The 20,120-nt window shown below is 44.7% G+C and overlaps 1 protein-coding gene across 2 annotated transcripts in view; it reads left to right on the forward strand.

The window, feature by feature from the left end:
• Nucleotides 1–20,120, forward strand: part of DNAH3 (dynein axonemal heavy chain 3) — a 179,718-nt gene that overhangs the window by 8,764 nt on the left and 150,834 nt on the right. For both annotated transcript variants that reach the window (XR_016226146.1, XM_051847854.3), the window contains exons 4-10: nt 1,750–1,822; nt 2,493–2,667; nt 4,919–5,108; nt 8,107–8,302; nt 14,067–14,192; nt 15,755–15,950; nt 18,983–19,162. Coding sequence is in view for 1 of the 2 variants with exons in the window: in XM_051847854.3 (XP_051703814.3) it covers nt 1,750–1,822; nt 2,493–2,667; nt 4,919–5,108; nt 8,107–8,302; nt 14,067–14,192; nt 15,755–15,950; nt 18,983–19,162 (1,136 nt within the window). In the remaining variant the exon portion in view is untranslated. The remainder of the gene's footprint in view (nt 1–1,749; nt 1,823–2,492; nt 2,668–4,918; nt 5,109–8,106; nt 8,303–14,066; nt 14,193–15,754; nt 15,951–18,982; nt 19,163–20,120) is intronic.

Here is a 20,120-nt window from a genome sequence, read left to right on the forward strand (position 1 = left end):
GTCTCCAAACAGCGCCCATAGGGGATGCCAGCGCTTCAGGCCAGGGCTTTAACCTGCTGCTCCACAGTGCCAGCCCCCCTACTTCACTTTGAATCCAGCTACCTGCTAATACTCTTGGGAAGCAGCAAATGATGGCTCAGGTACTTGAGTCCCTAACAACCAGACAGGAGACCTAAATGCAGTTCTTGGTTCATGGCTTTGGCCTGACCCAGCCCCAGCTCCTGACTTCTACCTGCTTCTGCACCTAGGAGCTGAATTTATGACTTTCATTTCACACTACTTGTTTTTGAATCATATAGAAGGACATTTTGTTGAACAGTGAATACAGTGTCCTTTTATTTTTTAATGAGTATTTTGTCTGTTATTATTCTTTTTCGAGTATTTTGAGAACATGTAAATATGAACTCAAAATACATCTTAGCTTGGAGTGTTCAACTCACTTGATTCTCCCAAAGTATCGATTTTATATTAGTATGTCTTTAATACTTCTCTATTACTTATTAATTCCTCAGACTAGAGACTATAGCAAGTAAAGGTTAGTAGCTAGTCTAATAACATAGTTTTTATATTTTTATTGAATTTATTTGTAGTTACCTTCTATTTATTGCAAGTGATACTGGTTTTTCCATTTGGACTAGTCATGTGAAATTCCTTCCTTTAACAGCGGCAGCCATTTGGCATAGTGGTTATACCTGTTGGGGTACCTGTGTCCTGTATTGGAGTGTCTGGGATCAATACCTGGCTCCTGACTCCATCTTCCTACTAATGCAGACCCTGGAAGGTAGCAGTGATGACTCAAGTGATTGGGTTCTTGCCACCCAAGTGGGAGACCTGAATTAAGTTCCTGGATCCTGGCTTTGGCACAGGCCCAGCCCTAACTATTGCCAGTATTTGAACAGTGAACCAGTGGGTTCTGTGCATATGTGTGTGTCTTTCTGTCTCTCTCTGTCTCTTTGTCTTTCTGTGTGTCTCTCTGCCTCTCAAATAAATAATTTAAAAAATTTTTATTTTAATAAGAAACACACTAAGTTTAAAAGCCTGAGTCTATTTAATAAGAAATATTAAACAATAATATAACCACTAGTAGTTAGAAAATAGAGTATACAGTGCTGGGAAGTGAAATGACCAGGCAGTTAATACTTGTCCAGTGTATAGATGAAGAGAAGCTAGATTCATCCCCATTTTACAGTTGGGGAAGCCGAGGCCCAGCGTGATGGATTGGGGTCACACAGGTGATTAGTAATAGAAATGGGACTAGAGCCTGCACCTTCTTTTTTTTTTTTTTTTTTTTTTTTTTTTTTTTGACAGGCAGAGTGGACAGTGAGAGAGAGAGACAGAGAGAAAGGTCTTCCTTTTGCCGTTGGTTCACCCTCCAATGGCCGCCGCGGCCGGCGCACCGCGCTGATCCAATGGCAGGAGCCAGGTACTTATCCTGGTCTCCCATGGGGTGCAGGGCCCAAGCACTTGGGCCATCCTCCACTGCCTTCCCGGGCCACAGCAGAGAGCTGGCCTGGAAGAGGGGCAACCGAGACAGAATCCAGTGCCCCGACCGGGACTAGAACCCGGTGTGCCGGTGCCGCAAGACAGAGGATTAGCCTAGTGAGCTGCGGCGCCGGCCGAGCCTGCATCTTCTGCCTCATCTCACCACACCGTCTTTGGTCCCTGGCTTATTCCAAAAGTCACACGCCTGTGGACAGAATGGCCCAAGGCCTCTGCCAATCACTGATGCCTTCCTTCTCTATTTTCCAGCAAGTAAAAGCCCATCAGAGCCCATCAAGAAGAAAATGAAGTTTTCTTCCAGAGACAAAGAGGATTCCATTGGGTAAGATGTCACTGTGGGGATCAGAGAATCTGGGGACTTAGGATGAACCAACTCATTGAAGCTTGTGCTGCTGCTCGGCACCAAAGCAGTCACATACCCAGTGACTCATGGTTTTTCCACCAGTTGCTTAAACCTCCAAATGTTAGGCTCTAAACATAAATTAACTGGGCATGTGTTTGTCGCCCTGATAAGATAGCACTTGGGATGCCTTGCATCCCATATCAGAATGCCTGGGTTCATGTCTTGGCTCCCTTCCTAATTCCAGCCTCCTGCTCATGCATGCCCTGGGAGGCAGTGGTGATGGCTCGAGTGCTTGGGTCCCTGCCACCCAAATGGGAGACCCAGTTGAGTTCAGGTTCCAGGCCCAGCTCTAGCTGCTTATTGCAGGCATTTCGTGGAGTGAACAATGGATGGAGGACTTTTGTCTTTTTGTCTGTGTTTCTCTGCCTTTTAAATTAAAATAAGTAAATAAAAACACTCTTTAAAAATAACCAACTGAGCAAAGCCAGTACTAACACACACATGAGTTGTTGAGTATTAAGGGCATCTTTGAAGTATACACTCATACTGATAGATGACACAAGGCTGCTATTATAGAACCGCACTTCCTGGGTTGAAGAAAGTAGGCCTGACACCAAGCACCAATGGCTGAACTGTGTCTGCTTTTCAGGATCAGCTTGGCCTGCAGCACCTCCACCTCACTACCCATGAAGAAGGAAGTGGAACAATCTTTGACCCTCCCAGGAAGCAGACCTATGAGTCCAGAACAACAAATCAATGTGATGTTACAGCAGGAGATGGAAATAGAAAGTAAGGAAAGCAAACCATCTGAACTAGATCTGGAGGTAAGTTCTTGTTGGACCTTTTCTCTCAGTTTTTTAAGTCTTTCTCTTGGCATCTCAGTGAATCTACAACAGGAAAGAATAGCAGAGTCACCTGGGGAATGTTTTTAAAATACCAAAATCTGGACCCCATGACAGACTATGGAATGGAGGGTGTGCATGTTTGTGTGTGTGTGTGGGGGGGGGTGTACAGCAATGATGCCTAAGGGAGTTGGGTTTCTGCCATCTATGTGGGAGACCTGGATTGAGCTCCTGGCTCCAGCCTGGATCAGTCCTGGCTATTCCAGGCATTTGGGGAGTAAAACAGCCAAAGGGATAACACTCGCCCTGGCTCTGCCTCTGCCTCTGGCTCTGCCTCTGGCTCTGCCTCTGGCTCTGGTTCTTGTGCTTTCTTTCACTCTCTCCCTTCATTCCTCCCTCTCAGTCTTGCAAATAAGTTTTTTAAAAATTCTTTTAAACTCATGGAGACTGAGTATATGCAATTGGCAAAATTCCAGGCTAACCCCTCTTGCTATCAGACCCCATTCAAGAGCAAGGATTATTCTCATTGTCTAAACGTAGAAGTGGGGGTGTAGACTAATAAAGAGATCTTGTGGCTTGTAGCTGTCAGAGGAGGAAAATATCCCCGAAGCCTGAGTGAGACCTGTGTTAGTTCTTCTACTCCAGCCATGGGCTTTTGAGTTCAGAAAACAACATAAACACACCAGCTCAACAAAAATGGCCAGTTTGATCCAGTGACCTCAGCAAGCTTATTTATTTAGGGTTTTGCCTTGAAGCTGCTGAATGGCTCAGTGGCTTTGAGAACAAATCACTACAGCTGGGTGAGAAGCACAACATGTAGGAAAAGGGTTTCAAATCAGCTTTGACTTTCATTGCCAATGACCAGTGGGCAGATGAGACTGCTGCCAATACTTGCAGCTCACCTCTTTCCAAGTTAATGGAAGCAGCTTATTATAGGTGCTCCTTATGACGATGGCATTGCATTCCGACAAACCGATTGTACACTGAAAATAGCCCAAGTAAAACATATGCATTGAATCCACTTAACCGACAGAACATCCTAGCTTTGCCACACAGCCCACTGTAGAGGGGTGACTGGGAGCTGTGGCTGCTGTCCTGGCCAGCACTGTGAGAAAGCAATGTACTGCACAATGCTAGCTGGGCAAAAGACAAAAATTCAAAACTCAAAGTTTCTACTGAATGTGTACTGCTTTTGCACCATTATAAAGTAAAAAAAAAGAATCATAAATGGAGCCATCTTAAGTCAGAGACTGTCTTTTTAGGATAGAATTGCCAAAGTTCTCTGATTTTAAGAACTGTTTGGGTGTCATGTAGGGAGTAAAATTCTTGTTAAAATATAGATTCCCAGCCTGTTCCTCATGCAGATAGGTTTTATCACACATCTCCTCCAGGTGGTTCTTATCTTCATGCAAATTTGAAAATTTCTGTGTAGCTGTTTAGAGCAGAGATATTTTGTTATCAGCCAGACCTGGCCGAAGCCCTAGTTTTGTCTCAATGCTAGTGGCTTTTCCCAGGCCATTAGCAGGGAGCTGGGTTGGAAATGAAAAACCTAAGACTTGAACAGGCACTCATATGGGATACTGGTGTTGTAGGAGGCAGCTTTACCTGCTATACCACAATGCCAGCCCCAGGGGCATGGATTATTTTTAATATTTATTCATTTTCATTTATTTGAGAGAGCGAGAGAGAAATAGAAATCTTTCATCTTCTGGTTCACTCCCCAAAGGCCTAGAAGAGCTGGGGCTGAGCTAGGAACCCAGAATGTGGTCTGTGACTCCCTTGTGGGTGGCAAGGACCTAAGTACTTGAGCCATCACCTGCTGCCTCTCAGGATGCCCACTAGCAGATGGCTGGATTATTTGAGTCCACTTCAGGAGCTTGTCATTTCCCTTAATAAAAGTCATCAGACATACTGCCTTCATCCTTGGCTTCCATACTCATCCCACTGTTCCTAGCTGCAAATCCTTTGACAAATCCTTCCTAATATGTCTCTGTCTTCTGTTGAATCCTCTGGAGTCATGGGCAAAACTTGCCAGTGATGTCATTGCAGCGAAATCTGTAAGTGTGAAAAGCAACGGGCCCAGAAAGTGTGATTGTAGCAAGTGAAGGGTGAGGATGGGTGCTGTATGAACAGGCTCTCTTGGCACCTAATGGGTGGGACTGGTGGCCACAGTTGCCCAATCACAATTTTTTTTTTCTTTTTCTTTTTTTTCCTGGTGGTTTGTTAATGGAAGAGATACTATTACTACTTGAACAATGGAATACGAAAAGACATGATTGCCCCTGAGGAAGACAAAGTGATGGTTCGGATTTCAAAGCTGATTTCTAACTCACTGCTAACAAGTCCCTTCCTAGAACCCTTGCTTGTTGCACTCGTGGATGAGAAGGAAAATGACTATTATGGTAGCCTCATGAAAAGCATTGGTAAGGTTGAGCATAAATGGGGTTGGAGGTTTCTATGGGAAGGATGTCTTCTTTCTTTCCATTGTATCAGTTGCCACGTTGGTTCCACTAAATATGCCAAAACTCATCTAACATTTAATTCAAATGCCCCCACCATTAATGTCTACAACAGCACTTTCCTCACTTTAACGTGTACCCACATCATCTGGGGAACTTGTTAAATGCAGGTTCTGATTCAATAGATCTGAATGTAAGGCAGGGCCAAGATTCTATGTTTCTTTTTTTTTTTTTTAAGATTTTGGCTAAGATCAAGTATAGTATTTATTTATTTGAAAGAGTTGCACAGAAAGAGGAGAAGCAGAGAGAGATAGAGAGGTCTTCCATCTGATGGTTCACTCCCCAATTGGCCACAACAGCTGGCACTGTGCCGATCCAAAGCCAGGATCCAGGAGCTTTTTCCAGGTCTCCCCATGCGGGTGCAGGGGCCCAAGGACTTGGGCCATCTTCTACCGCTTTCCCAAGGCCATAGCAGAGAGCTGGATGGGAAGAGGAGCAGCGGGGACTAGAACTGGCACCCATATGGGATGCTGGTGCTTCAGGTCAGGGCGTTAACCCACTGTGCCATAGCATCGGCCCTGATTCTATGTTTCTTACAAGTTCTCAGGTGATGCAGATGTGACTGATCTTGGAGCAATGCTGTGTGTTAGCAATAGCTTACTCAAGCTTCATAAACTAACTCAAGGAGCAGGCACATGGCCTAGTGCATCCCATATCAGAGTACTTGGGTTCAACTCCCAGCTCTGGCTCCTGATTCCCGCTTCCTGCTAATGCAGATCTTGGGAAGCAGTGGTGATGGCTCAAGTGGTTGGCTTTCTGCCACCCACCAGTGAGACCTGGACTGAGTTCACAGCTCTCTTGTTTAGCCCTAGCCCACCCCAGCCGTTGCAAACATTTAGGGAATAAACCAGTCAATGGGAGTTCTCTCTCTCTCTCTCTGCTTCTCAAATAAGTGAATAAAAATTATAAATAAAATCTAGCTCAAACCAAATATTTTTGCCTGTCACTACATTCCACAGTGGTCACTCCATCCTCTGCATTCATTGCACTCGCTTGTCTCTACTTTCAATTCATCCTGCTTTAAAACTTTTCCCTTGCCTTTCTTTCTTTTTTTTTAAGATTTATTTTATTTATTTGAAAGACAGAGTTTCAGAGAGAGGTAGACAGAGAGAGAGAGGTCTTCCATCCGCTGATTCAGTCCCCAGATGGCTGCAACATCCAGAGCTGTGCCAATCCGAAGCCAGGAGCCAGGAGCTTCTTCCGGGTCTCCCACGCGAGTGCAGGGGCCTAAGGACTTTGGCCATCTTCTACTGCTTTCTCAGGCCATAGCAGAGAGCTGGATGGGAAGAGGAGCAGCCAGGACTAGAACCAGCGCCCATATGGGATGGTGGTGCTTCAGGCCAGGGTGTTAACCTGCTGCGCCACAGTGCCGGCCCCATCTTCCTTTCATCTTTAGCCTAGTGTCTTGTGCACACAGTAGGTCATTGGAAAATATTTGATGACTGGTCAGTAATATGAGAAACACATCAAAGAGCAGGGGTAATCCTACTAGTTACTCATGTTGCTATTCTGTGTGGACAACAGATAGCTCTAGTACATTGTCTAATTATCTTTATTTTTCTAACTAGCTTCTAATGGTGTCAGTGTATTGGCTTCTTGTATACCAAGGCTCCTAAAAATAAACATCTAAGATCCTTTCAATTCCAGTTCCAATTTATTTTTCCAATATTTTCACCTTTAACTTCACTACTGTACCTGAGCTTTCTGCTGGTACACAGCTCACAGCTCTCCATAAGCATGTCATACAAAGTGATGGCACTGCACCTCCTTACATGCTTTCCCTCTGCCACTGATGCTCTTCCCTTCTTTTTCTAACAAACTCCTACTCATTCTTTATGACCCAAAACAAATGTTACTTCCTCCATGAAGCGTTTACTACTCTTTCTCTCCTTAGCATGTAGAATATTTGGCCTCTAAATTTTCTTCCATAAGTATCTGGTGAAGTCTGTTGTGTTAATTTTTTTAAGATAGATTGATTTCTTATTTATTTGACAGGCTGAGTTACAGAGGGGGGTGTGGGAAAGAGAGAGAGACCTTCCATCTACTGAGTTACTCCCCAAATGGACAAAATGGCCAGAACTGGGCCAGGCTGAAACCAGGAGCCAAGAGCCTCATCTGGTGCAGGGGCCCATGTACTTGGGCCATCTTCCAGCAGGGAGCTGGATCAAAGTGGAACAGCCAGGACATGAACTGGTGGTTGCCGGCATCAAAGGCAACAGTTTAAACTGCTATGCCACAACACTGGCCTCTGTTGTATTGATATTTTTATGTAACTATTTTGGTGTGAGAAATTAATGACTTATTAAGGTATCAGAAAATACCAGTTCACTGTCAAGCATGGTGCTAGCTATCCTAACATGACTCAACTCCAGGTCCTAAGTGCCTAGAATATCTTCAAAAGAAAACACATACAACAATTGGGTTACACCCAGGATTGGCCATAATTGAAGGGGCATTTTTCAGTGCAAATGGACAGAGGATGATTTACATTTTAAATGTTTTATTTTGGGTGGGTATTTTTTTTCAGATTGTTGTGAAATTTTATTTTAGTCAGAGAGAAAGGGAAACAAACAAGATCTCCCATCCACTCTTTCACTTCTTAAATGCCCACAATATCCAGGGCTTGGCCAGTCCAAAGCCAAGGGCCAAGAACTCAATCCAGTTTGAGCAGAGACTCAATTACTTAAGCCATCACCTGCTGACTCCCAGGGTGCACACTAGCAGGAAGCTGGAATGGTAGTGGAGCTGGGAGTTGAACCAAGGTACTCAGATACGGGATATGGACACCCCAAGCAGTGTCTTAATTGCTGTGCCAGATACCAGTCCCATGTTTTAGGTGTTGAAGCTAAGAGCACCTTGAGATCCATGCTTAATAACAGGGTATTTTCCCTCTTGGTTCTAGTTGATTACATCCTCATGGACCCAATGGAGAGAAAAAGGCTCTTCATCGACAGTGTCCCCCGCATGTTTCCTCAAAGAGTTATCCGGGCCCCTGTGCCCTGGCACAGTGCCTACAGGAATGCCAAAAAGTGGAATGAGGAGCACCTGCACACAGTGAACCCCATGATGCTGAGCCTGAAAGACCTGTGGTTTACAGAGTAAGTGCCTCCCCTCCCCTTTCTTTGTTTGCATGTAAGACAGCCTGTCATACTGGGCACAGTGGGAACAGCCTTGACTTTGCAGTGAAATCAGAACAAAAATTCTAGATTGTGGAGAGGTTTTTGTTGTTGTTGTTTTTGTTTGTTTTTAATGGACCCCTCAAGAAAGAGTGTAGATCCTGGTGGGAAAATGAAGACATCAGACTTCACAGAAACACCAAGTTAATGAAATGATGAGCTGTTGCCATCTGGGTTGTTCTTTGGAAAATTAGAGGCAGATATGTTTACTTAATTTTGATTGGCTGAACTTATCAGTAGCTCGTATATTTTGTTTGAGGAGGACATCTAGCTTTGAACGTGTTTAGTCTTAAGGAAGCCTTGTTGCTTGGAGAGCAATCTTGTTTTTCTTATAATTTTCTCATTGTTTTGCTTTTATTTTAAAAAGGAGTTGAAGATTAAGTCAACCTAGGGCAAAGCTCACTGATAAGAAATAGGTGCATTTCCTTCCTTGAACTGAATTCAGTTTTTGAAAGCATCAGAGGTGCCAGTCAGGATACTGAAAAACTAAAAAAGTCATTTTCCAACTGGGCAGAAATGTATAGAGTGATATAGAATGAGCCCTGAAACTAGACTTCTTGGATTCTGGTTCTTGCTGTTACTAATTATGTTAGGTGGGATAAGTTAATCCCTCGGTGATCTTGTTTCTTTATATTCAAATGTGAATATTACAAGGGTATTTCAGAACAATCATAGGATTGTAGCTTAAAAATACATTTTTTAAAGATGTATTTATTTATGTGGGAGACAGGGTTACAGACAGAGAGGTGGGGAGACAGAGAGGTCTTCCATCTGCCGGTTCATTCCCCAAATGACCACAATGGCCAGAGCTGAGCCAATCCGAAGCCAAGAGCCAGGAGCTTCTTCTGGGTCTCCCATTCTAGTGCAGGTGCTCAAGCATTTGGGCCATCTTCCTCTGCTTTCCCAGGCCATTCGCAGGGAGCTGGATTCCTGCCCATATGGGATGCCAGCACTGCAGGCAGAGGTTTAACATACTCTGCCACAGTGCCATTCTCTAAAAATACATTTATTATGCTGAAAAAAAATTTTTAAGATTTAATTTTTTTTGAAAAGCAGAATTACAGTGAAAGAAGGGGAGGCAAAGAAAGGGGGAGAGAGAGATATCTTTCATCTGCTGGTTCACTCCCCCAGATGGCTGTAACAGCTAGGACTGGGCCAGTCCAAGTCCAGTGGGTGCAGGGCCCCAGGCACTTGGGCCATCCTTGGCTGCTTTCCCAGGTGCATTAGCAGGAAGCTGGATTGGAAGTAGAACAACCAGGATTAGAACTGGTGTCCATATGGGATGCTGGCACTGCAGGCAGTGGTTCAACCTGCTGTGCCATATCGCCAGCCCCTGAAAAACAAATTTTGAAATCCATACATAGTTTTTACATAATATACATTGTCCATGAACTCTTTGGAGACTCCTTATAACAATGCCTACCTCATGGAATTGTTTGGGTAAAGTGTTTAGAACCGTGTCTCGAATACAGTACTTGTTCAATAAAGGAAGGTATTACTTTAAATATAACCATGTTGGGACTGGCGCTGTGGCTCAGCAGGTTAAGCTGCTGCCTGGAGTGCAACCATCCCATATGGGATGGTTTGAGTCCTGGCTACTCCACCTTATCCAGCTCCCTGCTAATGCACCTGGGAAAGCAACAGAAGATGGCCCAAGTACTTGATTCCCTGCCACCCATGTGGGAGACCTGGAAGAAGTTCCTGGCTCCTGGCTTCAGCTGGCCCATTCCTGGTCTTTGCAGCAGATGAAAAATCTCTGCCTCTCTTTCCCTCTCTCAGTGTAACTCTGACTTTCAAATAAATAAATAAATCTTTAAAAATAAATAAATAAATACAACCATGTTTATGGACTTGAAAAAAAATTAACATGGAAATCAATGAGGGAATCTGTGTTAGAGTTAGTAAAATTGCCAGAAGCTCAGTGCTGAGCAGATAACAGATAAGCATGTGCTCTTGAGTTTAATTTGATCATGCAGCAGTGCAAATTAATGAATGGATAGCTTCTACTGAGAAGATTCATACCATTTGCTGTTCACGCTTTCCTGAGAAGGTTATTCAGGCAAGAGAGGCATGAGGGTGAACCAAAATCATTTAGAAGGTTTTTATCAGCTGAACACAAAAATACAAATGAGAAAGATTCATTAAGGAAAAACATGCATATCAAGAAATATTATGTGAATTGCATATCAAGAAATTCTTAGATCTGAAGAAATTCTTAGATCTTAGTGGTCAGTTAAGGGTAGTTAATTCAGAAGCTAGAATGAGGGTTGTGGTCTGAGGAAAGAGGAGAAACCTAGTCTGGCAAGTGTAGGAATTTTGTTAGGATTTGACTGAAGATGAGTAAGAATTATCAGGCGATGATAAGGGTTAGCTTCTAAGATTGCCTGCGAAACATGGACCGCAAGTGAGGTCCTCAGGGTTCTGTCCTTTCCTAGCAATGCTTTGTTCCTGGCCACATAACATAGAGGCTTAGTTCACCACCTCCACCAAAAAGAACTGGAAATTTAGGCTGCGGGAATTTTGGAAGATGAGAAAAATGTCCTGCAAGGTCATTAAAGTAGATGATGAAAATGAGATAAGAACTTAGACAACCTAAGAAATTGGGCCAAAATCTAGTTTGGGAAGTGATTAGTCAGTGAGTGTTGATTTAAAAGAGGACTTTATAAATAAATGAAATAAACTTCAGGAAGAACATTGGTGGACCTGTGTGCTAAAAGAGGCCTTGGGTAGTGTGGCAAAGAGGACAACATCCATTGATTTGGGAAGAACAGGCGAAGGTGAGAGCATCATAGGAAAGCAGAAGGAGTTTCATCCATTCATTCAACAAATATATATATATATAAACATTTAAAGATTTATTTATTTGAAAGTCAGAGTTACACAGAGAAGGAGAGGCAGAGAGAGAGAGAGAGAGAGAGACAGAGAGAGGTCTTCCATCTGCTGGTTCACTCCCCAATTGGCTGCAACTGCAGGAACTGTGCTGATCCAAAGCCAGGAGCTTCTTCTGGGTCTTCCTATGTGGGTAAAAGGGCATAAAGACTTGGGCCATCTTCTACTGCTTTCCCAGGCCATAGCAGAGAGCTGGATTGGAAGAGGAGCAGCCGGGACTCGAACTTGTGCCCACATGGGGTGCCAGCACTGCAGGCTGGGGCTTTAACCCACTGTGCCACAGTGCCGGCCCCAGAGCTGCTTTCATAAAGACCTTGGGCCGAGCTGCCCCATGGGCCCCTAAAGACAGGCATCAGCATGAGTTGGAGAAGTGTTGCATGAACAAGATGCAGGCAGCCCTTTTCTAGCTCTGTTTCCTTTTGCAGGATTGCCAAGTTGCCCAACTCCTCAGGGCACTCACTATTCATGTAGAATACAATAGGGATAGTACCCTTCATAATTGACCAGTACAACAACACTGCAAAGCCACATCCTTGGTTGATCAACATTTAGCTGCTAAACCCAAAGGGTAAATAGGAGGGGGAAAGAAGTGGAGTGGCCTTGAAGGGAGCTACTTGTTATTTCCTGCTCTTTGCTGTCCATCCCTACTATCCTACCCAGACACCCTGGAATTTTCAACCTCAGTAATAATTGGTGATGTTACTCATGTGAAAGAGGTAGAAATGAATGTATGTAAAGTCCAAATGTTCTTCTCTTTCTTGGCTTCCAAATGTTTCATAAAGATACTTACTTTTTCATTCATTCATTTAAAAAAAATAGATGTCTCCTGGTATGTGCTAAGCATTTAGTGCAGCGGATTCAGCAGTGAGTTCATTTTTGAGGGGGAAAACAGACAAAATTAACCCAATAGATAAGTAAGTTATATGTATGTTAGGAGGTGACAGGTGCTATGGAAAGAAAAATTAACCAGAGTCATGGGGATAGGGGGTGTGGCTTGTATGGGGGTAGAGTGGGCATGCCACCCCATAAAGTACTTTCATCTGAATCCCACCCTCTGCCTCTCCTGAGATGGACGCAGACTAACACTAGAATTCATTGCCTGGCAAGCAGCACACTCACTCATTCTGGCACCTTGGGCAGGGCACTGCCTGCACAACCATACGACAGCCATGGGTAACTTTCACTGTGAAGTTCCTATTTTATCAAAGTCTTGAAAGTGAGGAAGTTAGCCCTACGGACACAGGTTGGGGGTAGGGGTAGGGGGTGAATACTGTAGGCAGCAGGAACAGCCTGGGCAAAGGATCCAGACAGCAGCATACTGTTCTCGGAGCAGTAATGAGGTATATCTGGAGCAGAGAGAGCTGGGTAGTGGGAGAAGACGTCAGAGAGGAGATGGGGAGGAAGAAGAACAAGAGTTAAGGCACAGGCTGCAGAGGGCCTTGTAGGCTCCAGATAGGACTCTGACTTTTACTCTGCAATGGGAAGTCATTGGAAGGTGTCCAACACAATGGTATGATCTGACATTTTTTTTTTTTTTTTGACAGGCAGAGTGGACAGTGAGAGAGAGAGACAGAGAGAAAGGTCTTCCTTTGCCGTTGGTTCACCCTCCAATGGCCGCCGCGGCCGGTGCACTGCGGCCGGCACACCGTGCTGATCCGATGGCAGGAGCCAGGAGCCAGGTGCTTTTCCTGGTCTCCCATGGGGTGCAGGGCCCAAGCACCTGGGCCATCCTCCACTGCACTCCCGGGCCATAGCAGAGAGCTGGCCTGGAAGAGGGGCAACCGGGACAGAATCCGGCGCCCCAACCAGGACTAGAACCCGGTGTGCCGGCGCCGCTAGGCGGAGGATTAGCCTAGTGAACCGCGGCGCCGGCCCAATCTGACATATTTTTAAAAGATCCCCCTGATCATGAGGAGGACTCTCATTGCTTCTCACTGGCTAAACCTCCTTCACCTTCATGGTGATTTGAGGACCGAAAGAAGCAGGTGCATTTTGGTTCAGACCAAAGCAGTCCTCCACATTGTCTTGTGAGGCTCACCCAGAGGCCACACTGAGGTCTGGGTGAAACCTACTTGACAGTGAAAGATGGTGTTTTGCATGGCCCTTTCCTCTGTATCTTTAATGTTGTGAAGTACTTTGATTTGTCCATTTAATACCCAGAATTCTCAGCTAGCCAAATACCAGTCATTGCCAAAGTCTTGCTCCCCAAAGGGATTATCCAAATTGAGGTGTGCAGGAAGGGTCAGTAAACACCTACTGAGTTGATTGATTTATCTCCTCTTTGCAAGAGTTCTTTTGTCATGACACAGTAGGTTAAGCCAGAGCCTGCAACACCAATATTCCATATCAGAGCTCTACTTCAAAACCTGGCTGCTCTGCTTCCCATCAGCTCCCTGCAAATACACCTGGGAAAGTAGCAAAGATGGCCCAAGTACTTAGGCCTCTGCCACCAATGTGGGAGACCCAGATAGAGATTCAGGTTCCTGGTTTCAGCCTGGCCCAGATACGGCCATTGCGCCCATTTGGGGAATGAACCTGCAGATGAAGGATCCTTCCCTCTCTCTGTCCCTCCCTCTCACTCTGTAATTCTGCCTTTCAAATAAATAAAATACATATATTTTTTTAAAAGTTATTTTGGACTAAGCCATTCCTTCCTCAGACTTGTAGCTTGTCAGACATAATAGTTTTACTCAACTTTCTTCTCACTGAAAAAGGAAAACATATGCCCTCTGAAACTGCCCTACAAAATTCATTAGTGGTTATTTCTCATATTAGGATTTTTCCTCTCTTTTGGCAGATTTCAAGATCTCAGGTTTGTTCGAACAGCAGAATTACTGGCAGGAAAATTACCTCTGCAGCCTGATGAGTATTGGATCGCAATCCAGAACCACTGCCAGGAGGCACACCAAATTCTTCTCAACAAGTCAGTATCTGACCTCAGAAATGAGGCTGTGTCACAGTGTCATAAACACTGAGAACTGGCCGGCGCCGCGGCTCACTAGGCTAATGGCGCCGGCACACTGGGTTCTAGTCCCAGTCGGGGCGCCGGATTCTGTCCCGGTTGCCCCTCTTCCAGGCCAGCTCTCTGTTATGGCCCGGGAGTGCAGCGGAGGATGGCCCAAGTCCTTGGGCCCTGCACCTGCATGGGAGACCAGGAAAAGCACCTGGCTCCTAGCTTCGGATCAGCGCAATGCGCCGGCTGCAGCATGCCGGCCGCGGCGGCCATTGGAAGGTGAACCAAGGGCAAAAGGAAGACCTTTCTCTCTGTCTCTCTCTCACTGTCCACTCTGCCTGTCAAAACTTAAAAAAAAAAAAAAAAGACTGAAAACTCTCCAGAATGAAAACTGGTTCTCCGCCTGAGAGTGGCGCATAGTTTGTTGACTTGTGACTGCTAGCCTTCTCTGTCTTCTTCCTTCTGCATTCCCAAGCCCCTAAAGTCTAATGCCCAACTCACCCCTCGTCTCTAGGCTTCTCTGCCTCTTTGAAATGCCCTCATTGCCCTTCTTTGTGAGAGTACCATCCTCATTACCACCCTCTGGGATTCTGTCAGCCTTGATGCTGGGATGCAGGACAGTACATTTGAGTGACTTGTATTTGGATGGTCCAAATAAACAGCCTCAAATTTCCAAGGTTTTCAGATGCTTAAATAATTCCTTTCTCCTTTGTAAATGCTCTCAGGACTATATCTAGAGCCAGAGTAATTCCTTTATTTAAAATGGTAATGATAATAAGACCTACTAATGGGTTTTTATTGTCAGTAAAAAATGTGTATAATAGTTGGCACATATTAGCTGCTCAGTAAATGTCATACTTACTACCTCTGTAGCAATGACTCTCGCCAGCTATGACTATTACTATTACCTCTGCAGCTATGCCTATTAATAGTAATTCTCTGATTGCCAGAGACTCTCCAGCAGTTAGAGACAAGTCATGGTAGGATGAAATGGCCAATGGTTTCCTGTGGGAACTGGAAATTGGGGGGCATGGGAGGAAAGGAACAATGAGGCATCCGTTTCTTCTCTTAGTTGTCTAATTTCTACTCTCAACTTCTAAGCAGCCCCTGCCATATTAGAATTTCTCTTCCTAAATTTACTTCCTTGTCTCCTGTTTCTCTCTTTTCCCCTACAAAGTCTGAATCAGAGACCAGGAACTTGCCAGAAAGAAGTTGGGTGAAACATTCCCAGTTTCTTATGCCCCTTCACCCCAGTCTCTAATTATACTGAAGAAATTGTAGGCTCTTTAAGCAGAACATGCCATCAATACTCCCTGTCTTTTTGAATGAACAATCTCTCAATTCACATCTTACTGCTTTCTTCCCAGGAATGGGGTGTTGGCCGGTGATGTGGCCAGTATATGGGAGTCTCAGTGTGCAAGGCTGCTTAGTGGGAAGCAAGCTCATCTGCCTCATCACAGCAAGTGGACAGATGGCTGAGAGGGCCCCTCAGGACTTAGAAAGCTTACACAGATGCCTTTCTGTCTTCACAGGTGGATCCCCGCCTGTGCCCAGCTTTTTATCTCCCAGAAGAAACAGTGGGCCCATTTCGCTCCCAAAAGTGATTACGACTCCTCTCGAAACATTGAGGAATATTTTGCCTCTGTTGCATCCTTCATGTCCCTCCAGCTCAGGGAGTTGGTCATTAAATCCCTTGAGGACCTCGTTTCCTTTTTCATGATACACAAGGTATGGAGGGGAACCACAGTCAGCACTTTTGAAGAATGACCTAGTTAGTACTAGAATATCATCATGTGTATTCTCAGCTGTGAGCCAGGCCAAAGGTTAAAATCTTGACTTGCACACATCAGGTAATTATTAGTTTATACATATGATTTCTTTAAGTAGACAGCAAGCTTTCATGAGAAAATCACCCACTGTTACATTGGTAAAAATCTACATAAGTGGAGAAATTGTTAGGATTTTTAAAAAATTACCTAAAATGGAATCCATACCTCTTACAGTATATACAATAAAAAGATCACTTTTTCATATTCTGTGCTATAGGAATGAGTTGAAAAGGTTTCTTATCAATCTTTGCTTTGATGTTTAGAATGTTCTGTGTATTCATTGAAAATAATTGACTTTTTTGTCTTTTTGAAAGGGGCACCACTAAAGAAAGGCAGCTTTGTTGATCTAATAATTTTTTCATAAAATTACTTCAGTGTGAAGATATAGTAAAAGCTTAAAACACTAGTCCTAGTTTTCAAACCATCATAGTGTCCTCTAAATTTATAAAGCCTAGGGATCAAGGAGTTTATCCTTTGTCCATATTTTACCTTAGAAAGACTGACAAAAATTAAAAATTGATTGTAAAAGGTTAAAATATAAAGCATTTTTTTCAAATGAAGTAAATATGAACATCAAACAGCTGACTCTTTGCTCAAAAACATATAGAAAACAATGCTGCTGAGTTTTGACTGCAGTGTTAGCACTCCAGAGAGGACCACCGTACAGATGGCACTGTAATTAACTACTTTGCTAAACAGAAAAAACCCAGACATGGAAACAAATGTCACTAAAAGTTTCCATTCAAAAGGAAGAGTAAAGTCTTTATATTTCTGAAAGTGGGGGAAATTTGCAGATACTTGTTACACTGTAAATGTTCAACAAATGTCTATCACTCATCCTTAAACATATCTAGAAAACTCTAAAATCAGTTACTTACACAAGTCCTTTTTTTTTTTTTTTTTTTTGACAGGCAGAGTGGACAGTGAGAGAGAGAGACAGAGAAAGGTCTTCCTTTTTGCCATTGGTTCACCTTCCAATGGCCACCGCAGCCAGTGCACTGTAGCCGGCGCACCGCGCTGATCCGAAGCCAGGAGCCAGGTGCTTTTCCTGGTCTCCCATGGGGTGCAGGGCCCAAGGACTTGGGCCATCCTCCGCTGCACTCCCGGGCCATAGCAGAGAGCTGGCCTGGAAGAGGGGCAACCGGGACAGAATCCGGCGCCCCGACCGGGACTAGAACCCGGTGTGCCGGCACCGCAGGCAGAGGATTAGCCTATTGAGCCGTGGCGCCGGCCTAGACAAGTCCTTTATAGCTGCCCTATGGCAATTTCATTAGGCACTCTAGTTTATGAAAGATATCTTGTGTTACCTGCTTTTATAGGGAATTAGAAATACCTCTACATCAATTTTTTGTGGTAGGAAGGTTGACATTTTGAACGTCTGAATGCACATGCTCATAAGCAACTCCACCTGAGGGCCACAGGTAACTGTTTACAATTTTGTGTTCAGTCAACATGCTTATTGCACACATGCTGTGTGCTAAATGCTGCCATGGATATTTCTGGGGAGAAAGATGAGTCAGACATTGATCCTGCCCTCAAGTATAGTGTATAATGGAGAAAATTAGGTGCACATATAAATCCCTGCAAGACAGAAAGGAAGGAGAGGGAAATATGAGAGTGCAGAAGTAGAGGGATTCCCAGGGAAAAAGAATATTTTGAGCAAAATTTTGAAGGATGGGAAGGAATTAGAAGTTAAGGTGTGAGGCTGGCATTGTAGCATATAGCATGTAAAGCCACCACCTGCAATGCCTGGCATTCCATTTGGGCACTGATTCAAGACCCAGCTGCTCCAATTCTGATCCAGCATCCCTGCTGATGCACCTGGGAAAGCAGCAGAAGATGGCCCAAGAACTTGGGCCTCTGCACCCCTGCTCGTGGCTTCATATCAGCCCAGCTCTGGCCATTGCGGCCATTTGGGGAATGAACCAGCAGATGTAAGACATTCTCCACCCCCCACCTTTTTTTAAAAAAATATTTATTTCTGTATTTGAAAGTCAGAGTTACAGAGAGAGAGAGAGAGAGAGAGAGAGAGAGAGAGAGGTCTTCCATCTGATGGTTCACTCCCCAATTGGCTGCAACGGCCGGAGCTGTGCCAATCCAAATCCAGGAGCCAGGAGCTTCTTCCAGGTCTTCCACGCGGGTGCAGGGACCCAAGGACTTGGGCCATCTTCTACTGCTTTCCCGGGCCACAGCAGAGAGCTGGATTGGAAGTGGAGCAGCCAGGACTTACTTTCTCCCCCCCCCCCTTTACTCTCTCCCTTTACCTATCTCTCCTTGTAAACTCTCTCTTTCAAATAAATAAATAAACCTTTTTTAAAAAAAGAAGAAATTAAGCCGGCGCCGCGGCTCAATAGGCTAATCCTCCGCCTAGCGGCGCCGGCACACCGGGTTCTAGTCCCGGTCGGGGCGCCGGATTCTGTCCCGGTTGCCCCTCTTCCAGGCCAGCCCTCTGCTGTGGCCAGGGAGTGCAGTGGAGGATGGCCCAGGTGCTTGGGCCCTGCACCCCATGGGAGACCAGGAAAAGCACCTGGCTCCTGGCTCCTGCCATCGGATCAGCGCGGTGCGCCGGCCGCAGCGCGCCGGCCGCGGCGGCCATTGGAGGGTGAACCAACGGCAAAGGAAGACCTTTCTCTCTGTCTCTCTCTCTCACTGTCCACTCTGCCTGTCAAAAAAAAAAAAAAAAAAAAAAAAAAGAAGAAATTAAAGTGTGTCAACTACCAAGGAAAATAAATAATAAAGGCTTCGGAAAGGGAGAGAGCATTAGTCCAGAGTGGGCTATACTACTGCAGTCCATATTTTAAACTTGAACAAAACGTGGTAACCTTCATTTTCTTTTCATGGTGCTCATATGGCCCTATAAATGTATACAGTTCACTCTTTTGATTTTGGAAGGCCCAATTTTGAGATTGTCCTACCTTGTGTCTCCTGAAGGATGGGAATGATTTCAGTGAGCCCTACCAAGAGATGGAGTTCTTTATACCTCAGCTAATCATGATCAAACTTGAAGTCAGTGAGCCCAATATTATCTTTAACCCATCATTTGATGACTGCTGGGAGTTAATACATAACTCTTTCTTGGAGATTATTGACAACTCTAATGGGATTCCCAAGGTATAGTATTCACTTAATCATCCATTCATCTTTTTGTTCACTTACTATATAAATATATTTAAATAGTTGTGTGTACAAGATACAGTCAATGTGATATTCAGTTAGGGGAGTTTCACTTTGGGGATAGACTCTTTTTTTAAAGATGTATTTTGTTTATTTGAAAGACAGAGTTACAGAGAGAGGCAGAGACAGAGAGAGAGGTCTTCCATCCACTGGTTCACTCCCCAGATGGCCACAACAGCCAGAGCTGCGCTAACCCAAAGCCAGGAGCCAATAGCTTCTTCCAAGTCTCCCATGTGGGTGCAGGGGCCCAAGGATTTGGGCCATCCTCCACTGCTATACCAGGCCACAGCAGAGAGCTGGATGGGAAGAGGGGAAGCTGGGACTAGAACCAGCGCCCATATGGGATGCCAGCACTTCAGGCCAGGGCTTTATCCCACTGCGCCACAGTGCCAGCCCCAGGAATATATTCTTATATCCCCTTGAACTCAGAAAGATGATTAGGGTAATAAAGAAATCTCTGTGCATCCCAGAATTGTACTTCTAACAAAGGCATTAAGAGTTACTGCATGCATCCCTCTGTGATGCCAACTACAATGTGTCCCATGCTATACCCAGTGTGGGTTAATAATTCATTATGGCTTGGTGACCATGAAATTGCCACGGATTTTTATAAAATTATGTCTGATTGTGTTTATTTCCTTGTTTTAGTCACTCTAGATTTCTAGAGGAGAGAACAAATCTCTCCTTCCTGGCCTAGGCCCTTTCCAGGGCAGAGTTACTAACCAGATTCCAAATACTTGTTAGCAAACTTTCACTGCTAGGCAGGGTCATCCCTGTGGATGTGGCATTTCTTAGCTCTTCTGAGTCTCTCTGGATGGTTGATGTGGCAAGAAGGTGAGTGTCGGCCGGAGCCGCGGCTCACTAGGCTAATCCTCCGCCTTGCGGCGCCAGCACA

Source organism: Oryctolagus cuniculus, chromosome 19 (assembly GCF_051225735.1).
Source record: "Oryctolagus cuniculus isolate XC-2025 breed Fujian yellow rabbit chromosome 19, ASM5122573v1, whole genome shotgun sequence".
In the NCBI taxonomy this organism is placed as follows: Eukaryota; Metazoa; Chordata; class Mammalia; order Lagomorpha; family Leporidae; genus Oryctolagus; species Oryctolagus cuniculus.